General features: G+C 43.3%; 1 protein-coding gene across 1 annotated transcript in view; it reads right to left on the bottom strand.

Annotated features, from left to right (window-relative positions):
* Positions 1–1132: 1132 nt before the first annotated feature.
* The window catches only part of NOCT (nocturnin), a 29820-nt gene continuing 20632 nt past the window's right edge, over positions 1133–10320 (bottom strand). The window contains exons 2-3 of the mRNA XM_063920359.1: positions 5418–5687; positions 1133–3579 (exon numbers count right to left, since the gene is read on the bottom strand). Of these exons, the coding sequence (XP_063776429.1) occupies positions 2747–3579; positions 5418–5687 (1103 nt within the window). The 3' untranslated portion in view covers positions 1133–2746. The remainder of the gene's footprint in view (positions 3580–5417; positions 5688–10320) is intronic.

The following is a 10320-nucleotide window of genomic DNA, read 5'->3' as shown; positions in this document are numbered from 1 at the left end:
AACCTTCATGAACCATCTATATATTAACAACGCAAGGACGATTTTTACAAGCGACGTATTTCTATGATGCAGTTACCTCAGCAGGGCAAATCATACACTAAATTAAAGCTCTCAGTCCGTAGATGTGCAGAATTACACTGGCGTTGTATTTGGTTGCTTTGTTTCTGTGTTATGGGTCAACACATGAAAAGGTCAACATGAATTTTTTACAATTATGTTTATTTTTAACTTTTTTATACTTTACTATCAACGTGGACTACTATTGGTAATAGTAACCTGTACAGAGGCACCTTGCCTGCAGCATGCAAGAGGACGCGGTGCACTAATTGAGTATCCTGGTAATGTTACGCAGGGGGGGGGGGGGGGAAGCTTTTTTTTTTTTTTTTTTTTTAAAGTCTCATGTTGAACCTTGTCATATGTTGACCTGTCTGGTGTCAACCTTTTCACTGTATCAACTAATAGTGGTCGACCTATTGACTGTTGACCCACTACCCTGTTTTGTACTTCTGCTCTGAAAGGTAATTTGCATGGTTTAAATTCACTCTTAACAGGGAGGGGCTATTCTATGGCACTGTTTCTCTGCCAGGGGCAGATGTACTAAACCTTAGAGAGTGATAAAGTAGAGATAAACTACCAACCAAATCAGCTTCTGTTATTTTTATGCACAGCCTGGAACACAGCCGTTAGGAGCGGATTGGTACTTTATCTCAACACTTATCACTTGCCAAAACTTAGTACCTATGCCCCCCAATCTTAAGCCTATAGTAAAAGTTGGGCGACTACCTACTACAGATTTGTGGTTACGGAGTTGGGCAAATGAAAGCACTCCCACAGCACACATTACCTGTTTGTTTGAATAACAGAAAATAGAAACGTAATAGTGTTGCATTCCCATTTGAGGCGCAACTTGACATATTTTAGGATTCTAGTTCACTTTATTTTATTGCTCCTGGCCAACTCAATGTAGCGGTATTAACAGCAGTTTTGTGTGTCATACAAAGGCAACTAGATAATAGAGGCCTTAGGGAAGAAAAAGATAAAGCAATGGAGTACATACAAGTTTGTGGGATTCAGCAGGGCACATTACTGCTGTACTTCAGTCACAGGTAGGGGGAACAAACACACACACACGTACAAGCTTTAAATAGATTTATTTTTATAGACTGCATGGTAACAAGTGATATGGGGCTTTTCTCTGTATCAAATATTGTTCACAATGAGATTTTACAGTAATAGAAAGGACAGTCATTATTTCCTACATTCATTCATATGAAATCCTCAGACCGTAAAACAATCAAGTGTCCAAAATTTTCCTGAAAGTTACATTTTGGTGACTAGTAGCAAGCAGTCCTGCCATCAGCTGGGTAATTGATGGTACATCCTATTTTATGTAGGTGCATAGCATCAAAGAGGTCAAACAAATCTATATCCAGAAAAAATAGTAACCATTCCTAGACCCAGCAACATATGAAATAATTACTAATTACTTAAATTTACATAATACAAAAAAAGAAAATAACATTCCTGCACACATATCTACGACTCGTCACATGCTGTAGCACATGAATTTGTGCAGATTAAAATTCAGTTATCTATGGCTGACCATTTATTTTTGGTTCTTTCACAACCTCCCTCCTCAGTATTAACCTAAACCTACAGAATTCTGTATACACAAAATTAACATTAACCCCGGGGCCGGTACAAACGCTGTAATACCCCTTTCACATCGCACCCCTTTCACATCGCACAAATAACTTGGTATCGACCAGGCATATTGCCAGGTAGACATGGGTCACTGTGCGATGTGAAAGGGCCATGTCCGAATTCCCGGGTCGCCTAACCTGGTAATTAACCCAGGTAATAAGAGGGGTTATTCCCGGGTTGAATACCGGGTCAGGCACAGTGTGAATGGGTTGCCGGTTCGATGCGACCCAGTACCCATTCACAGCTTAGGGAGAGGCGGCGCGGAGATTAGCTCGTCTCCCAGCGCCACCTCCCCCCCACCCTTGCCGGCTCCACCCCCGCCGCTATGACAGCCGACCTGGCAAATTGCCGGGTCGGGAAGCCAGCAAGCAGCCTCTAATGCCGGATCCCACCTGAGAAGGACCCATTTCCAATTCCCCGGTGGGATCCGGAATTGGAAATGTGAAAGCGGTATGACTGGCAAATGCTTTAATATTGCACTTCAGAATGTTTGCATGGTACAAGAGTTTGCCTGCCATCTTGCAGGTAGCTAATTAAACAAAAATAAATAAATATTTCTGAAACTACTGCTCTCCCCTAGACACTAATATACTTGCCTTGAGTAGAAAAATAAATATTTAGGAAAAAGTGACATTTATTAAACATTTGCAAATCTGACAAATTAAATATTACAAAAAGGCAATTTGTTTGTTTTGAAAAATGCTGCAATCCCAGTGGAAGAACACACATTAAATTAAAGTCTATACATAAAATATATTAATATATAAGTTAATATCAGATACAGAGTTCTGCCTCATTTTAACAATTTAAATGGTGTACAAACTCCAGTAAGGGAGTGCCAGAAGAAAACGAGAGTTACAGAGTGATTATTCATGCATTAAAACAGTGCAGCTTTAATACAGTTCTTTCAAATAAATATGAGGTTTGTGATAAATGAGAACCACATACAGACAAGAGCACTTGCATCTTTTAGCCTTTTCAACTCCTTAAATCACTTCACAAAGCTACAAGTCACAGTGATGAATGTGGAGAACAACACTTATTATAACTGGTCAGGGTCCATTTTAAAACTGAAGCTGCAGACCAATGACAGGTGATCTGAAGGGTAATTGAAAGAAGGAAGCCTGTTGGGCCCAATTTGCTCTTCTGTAAGAAGGCTCAAAGCAGAATTCACATTTAGGGCATGCTGGGAATACCATATGTAATCCAAAGTGTTGCAAGATTCTCCTGTGGGGCGGATTTTCCACGTTGTGTACGGAGGTTCGGTCTCTCCGTCTTCACTAAGAACCTTATAAGCACTATTGAGATTCAGGCTAGAGGAGGCAAAACGCTTGTAGACTTCCTCGGTTGGCTCTGCATTGAAGTCGCCGCAGATGACCAAGGGGATTTTGGCACCTTGTGTTATAGACTCTAGATTCCGCAGCAGATCTGTACCCTGTGCAAGCCTGAACCTCTCCCACCCGGTGCGAGCTTTCAGGTGTGTGACAACAAAGCACACTAACTTCCCAGTCTCGTTGCACTGCAGTATCTCTGCAATGGCCACCTGGTTGGTTTTGAGAGTCCGGGCTGATAGCCTCAGTTTGGCACTGCTGACCAGCTGAAAGCGGTCTTTCAGAAAAAACAAGGCACAGCCATCTGGCCCATTATTGTGCTCTACATCAAGGCAGGGAGACCATGGCTTTGCTAGGAAAGTGCATTGATAGCCTAACCTACTGAGGATAGGTTGGAAAGTGTCAAAATAATGATCCACTTCCTGTAGGCACAACACATCCGGCCGATAAATTAGGATCTCTTCCAGTATCAAGTACTTCCTTTCTTCCCAATTCAATGCTTCCATTGGACATTTAATAAAGTTGTCCTTGCCTTCTCCAAGAGCTGGAAAGGAAAAACAAATACTTTAATGAAATGTAGGTCCTGAAACCAGATGGTAGTCTGAAGTGGGTATTCTTTAATATTGGGAGGATACAATTTGTATCTCTTCAATTGCACGCCTCTCAGTCTATTGCCCTGCACATTACCATTACATTCAGTTATCAGACCACTCTCCATTGCTGCCACCTGTTAACTAGTCCCCCATACCGTGCCTTTAAAAAAAAAAAAAAAAATGGGAACGGAGGAGAGACTGAATTACACAAAGAGCACTGATCTGCAGGACAACTGCTGAACAGTGAATTGCCAGAAGGAATAAAAGACCATCAAATCCAGTCATAGCTATATGATTTTTCTGGAAGGCATTCACACATGTATATACATATCTCTATTATTTTCCCCCAAATAACTATTTATTAATCCTTTATTGTTAAGGCGCTGCAAAGTTTCTGCAGCGCCACATAGTGTCTTTACACAGGAACAGCAAAATGTGATGGATCACTGGTACAGCAAGTGTACAAAGACACATCAGTGCACAATACAGGGCAATAAAACTGACAAACTAGGTAGGATCCAGACTATAGACTGAGGAGTGGAGACTCACTGTTTATTAACAGGCAAGTGTTGGTGAGACATTAGAGGAGGGAGTCCGACCAGCACTCAATGAACCTGTACTGGTGAATGGGCAAGCACACAGTAACTGAAAGGGACAGAGAATTGGAAGCAAGGATAGATCTGGGGAGTAATATCAGGGATGAGGGCCCTGCCCGTGAGACCTTACACACTATTCAGGGAGGGGAGAGAAGAGGGACAAGGAAGGGATTGTGGACTTTGATAAAAAGGTATGTTTTGAGTGACCAAAGTGCTGATCCGCATAGTTTGGCTGTGGAGGTGGGAGATTAATTTAATATTTTTAATTCTTTAATTTTATCAATTCCACAAGACTTTTAATAGCTTTTACTAGGGGGGGGGGGGGGGGGAGGGGGGGGGGATTCAATTAGCATTGCAGGATGTAGCTCCAGTGTTAATTGACTGCACTGAGCCAGCCACTTAATGCTGGAGGAGGACCTTGCTGCAACGAATGCCTGGGCTTAGCTGTGGTTAACTGCATTTCCTGGGTTAAATCTGGGGAACAATGTGGTAGCAATACGACTAGCCCAAAGGCATTAGTTAACACACTAGGGGCGGTATCCTATTAGCCCCGAAGCTCTTTCGGACGGAAAAAACAGGCGAGTATCGCGATGATTGAACGATAGTCATTATCGCGGTATCCAATGAAGACCCCCGTTCACATATGTTTTCGCGGATTATGCTTCAGAAGCATAATCACCAATAAATGCCAGCATCGGGAGAAAACTGTGCCGGCATCAAGGCTAAAAGGGATCACCCCTGGCGATCCTATTAGCAGTGGGAAAGTACCACTGTTAATAGGATACCGCCCTAGGTAGTCACGGGATTAATGCGCAAGCAATTTAATAGCACCGGGCACTTAACCCGGTAGCTTCATACCAGAGATGCTAATTGAATTCCCCCCGGTGTGTAGTTTGAGAACAAAACCAAATTTTGTTTATAGCCCAGTTTCTTTACAGCTACTTCAAAAGTATTACAGATATAAGTGGAAACCATGTATTTCTGTTGGGAGCTGCATCCAAATCCAGTTTATGTTCTGAAAATGTATGTAAATATACAATGGTGTTAAGCTTACAATTCTAGTTCATATTCTCTTTAACACATAAAACAATCTCTATAATACTAGGAAATGTACAATACATATCTTACAGCGGACACAATCAGATAATAACAAAATAAAGTCAAAGTTGGTTAACCTCTCAGTGTGATCATACCTTGAGCCAAGATATTCCACTGCATCACTCGAAAGGGGTTTGGGCTGTTGAAATCATCCTTGCGACTGACAAACTCTCTGTGGAGTCGGGCAGGTCGTCCCTGTAAAGCCACCTGGCACTCCTCCAAGAGATTCTTGGGGTCCAGTGGATCCTGCTGTTCATGCTCAGACTGTTCCAAGTACTCCTGATGCTGAGCAATGGCAGCTGTACTGCTGAGCGTCTTGGCAAGAGCACTGTACAGGCGGCTGGTGCTGTTTCCCATGGAACACCCTGTGTGGAGGAAAACAAGAAAATGTTCACAAGATTATTCATATGAAAAAGGTGTTCATGCAGATGTTTGAGCTTGTGGTCACAGACCGAATATATGCACCAGTGATGTCCCATGAACGCCATAAAAGCATAGCAGAGGTGAAAGTCAACAAGAACTAAATTCAAAAGCTAAATTGGCCATTTAGGACCAAGATTGTTTATAAAAACAAAAAGGTGATTCCATACCACAGTGCTAGCTATGCATCATATAACAAATAAGATCGTGAAATGGTACGATATCATATGGGTGGCTAGCATAACAGGGCCAGTCAGTACAGAGATGGTTACGTCACACAAGGGGTCTTCAAACAGAAGATTTTGATCTAGATTAGTAAAAAGCAAAAGAATCAGAGACTTAAAGACAAAAATATATATATATGGGTCTATTCAATTAGAGTCGGAATTTCTAGATTCGACACATTCAAGTCCAGTGCAGTTTTTCCGACATGTCATAAAAAACATGTGGAACGACAGATTAGCCGCAGATCCACTTTTTTTTGTCAAATATGAGGGCGTTTCCGACAGGTGTTTTGGCCAGTTTTCGACAATGCCAATTCGACTTTAAAAAAAAAACGTTGGATCGGCATTGTCGGAAATGGCCGCAAATTGAATAGTGAGGTGATCTGACACTAATTGAATATACCCCCATAGAGTACATGAAGGAATAATATTCTGGACAGTTTATCTGTGTTAATGCGGGAAAGCCCTGCATTGCATACCAGGATTAAAAAAAAAACAAATTAAAAAAAAACAGAAGAAAAAAAAAAAAAAAAAACACCCCACACACAGGACATTGTCTAGAGTAGGGATGGGGAACCTTTGGCACTCCAGCTGTTGTTGAACTACACATCCCAGCAGGCCCTGCTAGTCTTAGCATTGCCAAATACCAAAACTGTAGCAGGGCCTGCTGGGATGTGTAGTTCAACAACAGCTAGAGTACCAAAGGTTCCCCATTACTGGTCTAGACAGTGTAGTTCCCAAGGATCCAAGACAGGCCAGCATTATTGATAGCTCCTCATTTAGCATGGAGCTAGGTCAGTCAAAGCAGTCTGAGCCGCTAGGTCAGTCTGACAGCTTGACCCAGTTGTGTCTAAAGGTGGGTACACACTAATAGATATATCTGCAGATCAATTGATCTGCAGATATATCTATGGGCGGATCGGGCAGTGTGCTGTGCATACACACTGCCCGGTCCGTCGGGGACAGACGTCATGAACTGGGCGGGCGTGTACACACGCCCGCCCAGTTCAGCTGTCAATCACCGCCGGCCGCCGCAGCATGTGTACGGGCGCTCAGCCGACCCGCCCCGTACGCACACAGCGACGCGCCAATATATCGGTAGATATATTGGGCGTCGGCTGTGCTGCGCGGCCGATGCGATACGTCTGTGAACGACGGAGTTCACAGACGTATCGGCCGTACACACTGGCCGACGGTCCCGGCGATATATCGGCCGTTCAAGAGAACGGCCGATATATCGACCAGTGTGTACGGGCTTTAAGAGGAGCTAATTGTACAGTTTTGCTACATAAATATGTTAAGATGATCTAAGTACAGTTAGAAATTTGTGAAACAAAAATACCATATCGCTAAGGGCTTTCCACCTTAATATAGGTATTAAGGGAAAAACTTTCCCAGGGTAATGATGAGCACAGTTAAACAGTGTGATAGCCCAAACGGGCCATAATAGAATTTTGAAACAGAATTTGACGGCAGATAAGAACCACTACTATATCATTCCCATTATCTAAGGATAAGGAAAATGGGAAAACACATATACACCTTATCTGCACCTTTTGTGTGTGTGTAAAGCCCCGTACACACTAGATGAGAAAGTAAAAGATCTCGCTCAGAAGGTCCAATCTGAGCGAGATCTTTCACAACCTCGTCCAGTGTGTACCCTAAATGTCATTAATGATGCGTGCTCCCGCGCATCATTAACGACCCCCTCAGTCGTCTGAACATGTACCAGATGAGGAAGGTACCCGTTAGCGACAGCCAGGCTGTTGTTCCCCCTGCCCCCCCACCGTTGCTCCCTTCCCGCTGGCATTGGCAAGTGTGTATGCACTTGCCAATGCCGGCACCCTGCCAGGTCCCCGTCGCCGCCAATATCAGCGGTGGCTCGGCTAGTGTGTATGGGGTTTAAGTATACATCCTATTTAAAATGTACAAATGATACATTGTATACAGACAGACGAAGTGCCCTTGACTGCAACATCATAATCAAAAATAAATAGCTAGAAGTTCAACAAAAATCATTTAGTGACGATGTACCCTACCTTGGTGAGACAGACCATGGTATTCTTTTTGAATGCTTGTCATGGTAACCGCAAAATATATGTCCATCCTGCCTGAATTACAGTCACCCAAACTAATGCAGTGATCTGTCTGCTCCACTCCAAGCAGGACTTATATCTCCTTGCCTACTAAGTCTGTGTAGGCCAATCAGTGGATAAAAGGTAGTTAAACACGTTAGACCCTAAGCTATGTCTGACACACAAGGGCATCTGTTCCAAAGAAATTACTGTACTGAAGAGCAAATATAAAGGGATAGAGAGGAACCAGTGTTTCTGCAAACCATGAACAAGAAAGCATGTGTATCTACCCGCCTGCAACTAATGCCTTTCTCTACAGAGTGGACCACACTTAAGTGCTTATGAGTATTTCTAAGTACTATATATATATTATATATATATATATATATATATATATATATATATATATATATATATAACACTCTCCTTGGTCTGGCACTCCTCTTTCCCGCAGGTCGTCTATATACCGGGTATATAGAAAAATGGACCTGGCTTGGGCTGCACTACATGTAGCTACATGTTAACAGGGGACTCCATCTCACACCCACATACTGGGAAGAAGTTGAAGATCCCCAAACCATTGACATGCAGCTCCATGTTTGTAATTTACGTTTTGATCTGTCCCTGCAGCCTTTATTATGTGGGCAAGACCCAATGCTTATTTAAAGAGCGGATGGCCCAACACAGATCGGCGATCAGGGCAGCCCTGGTGTCAGGGAGTAGCGAACAACCTGTGGCACGACATTTTGCGCAGATGCGTCACAGCCTTGCCTCCGTCCGCTACAAGATACTGGACCAGGTTCCTGATTCCATCCGAGGTGGCAACCGAGCAAAAAAATTATTGCAACTGGAGGCAAGATGGATCCACAAATTAGACACGATCCATCCTCGTGGTCTAAATGAATATTTAAGCCTAAATTGCTTTCTTTGAGGCAGGGTATAGATGCAAGGTTGAGTATGGTTAATAGAGCACGCATTCCCCCAGCAACACGTGCAGGGTTACTCAGAACTTAATAGACAGTGCATCTAAGTTAGAGCACTGGAATCATTAATAAGTTCCAGACAGATGTATACATGGGGACCCACGTACCTGTGAGAGAGGTAGTGGTTTCCCCCTCCAACTGCTGGCTGACTGACGAGGGTAGAGTTTATATAGTTATAGATCTGTATGGTAGTCTGCTGTATACGTACTCATCAAGATTAGACATAACAATTGACAGCAGTATGTGTCTTATGTTTTTAACTTTTCACTTAATTATGTCAGTATGTATTCTTTAGGTGAGATTAGCTTTAGATCACAGATTTTTACGGAGCATAACATGTTCTTCACATTATCTATTGTGCACAGCACTGTGTGCCTTTCTGGCATTAGATGTGTCTTTTAAATATTTATGTATTGCTATATCCACGCAAGTGGTCCGATTTGCACAGTTTGCTATATTTATGTATTTTCTTTCTGTTGTCATGGCAACATGTTGCCATGACTATACAGGTTCCCTGCTCGTGTGGGTCCTCCCCGCGGCTACGTCGCCCGGCAACGGAGCAACGTCATCCGGAAGGGGCGGGTACTGCCGAAACCGGAAGTGCGGGCTCCGGAGGTCGGGACGCCGCTGGCCGTGACCGAGCCAGGAACTGGTAAGGTATTTAAGTTTGTTTTATCACTGTGATCACTTGTATTGCTGTGTCTTGAAGAAGGGAGTACGTCTCCCGAAATGTTACACATTAAAAGCACGTTTTCTACTTTCAAGAAAGTCTCCTGAGTGCCGCCTTCCATTATATATATATATAAATATATGAGAGAGAGAGAGAGAGAGAGAGAGAGAGAGAGAGAGAGAGAGAGAGAGAGAGAGAGAGAGAGAGAGAGAGAGAGAGAGAGAGAGAGAGAGAGAGAGAGAGAGAGAGAGAGAGAGAGAGAGAGAGAGAGAGAGAGAGAGAGAGGTAGCATACGGAGAGTCTGTGTTTTATGCATTTAAGTCCGCGAGTGCCGCCTGAATATACTGTGATTAGGAAGGCACCCAGCAGGTTAATTTTTACTACGTATCAGAGTGCCCAGTGGATTTTAGTTTTCTGGTGTGCACTGGCTCCTCCCTCTATGCCCCTCCTCCAGACCTCAGTATCTGTGCCCGGCCAGAGCTGGATGCACCCTAGGGGCTCTCCTGAGCTTCCTAGAAAAGAAAGTATTTGTTAGGTTTTTTATTTTCAGTGAGACCTGCTGGCAACAGGCTCACTGCAACGAGGGACTAAGGGGAGAAGAAGCGAACCTACCTGCTTGCAGCTAG

The sequence above is a fragment of the Pseudophryne corroboree genome, chromosome 1, assembly GCF_028390025.1.
Source record: "Pseudophryne corroboree isolate aPseCor3 chromosome 1, aPseCor3.hap2, whole genome shotgun sequence".
In the NCBI taxonomy this organism is placed as follows: domain Eukaryota; kingdom Metazoa; phylum Chordata; class Amphibia; order Anura; family Myobatrachidae; genus Pseudophryne; species Pseudophryne corroboree.
The sequence above is the reverse complement of the archived record's forward strand: the minus strand, read 5'-3'. Positions and strand labels throughout refer to the sequence as shown.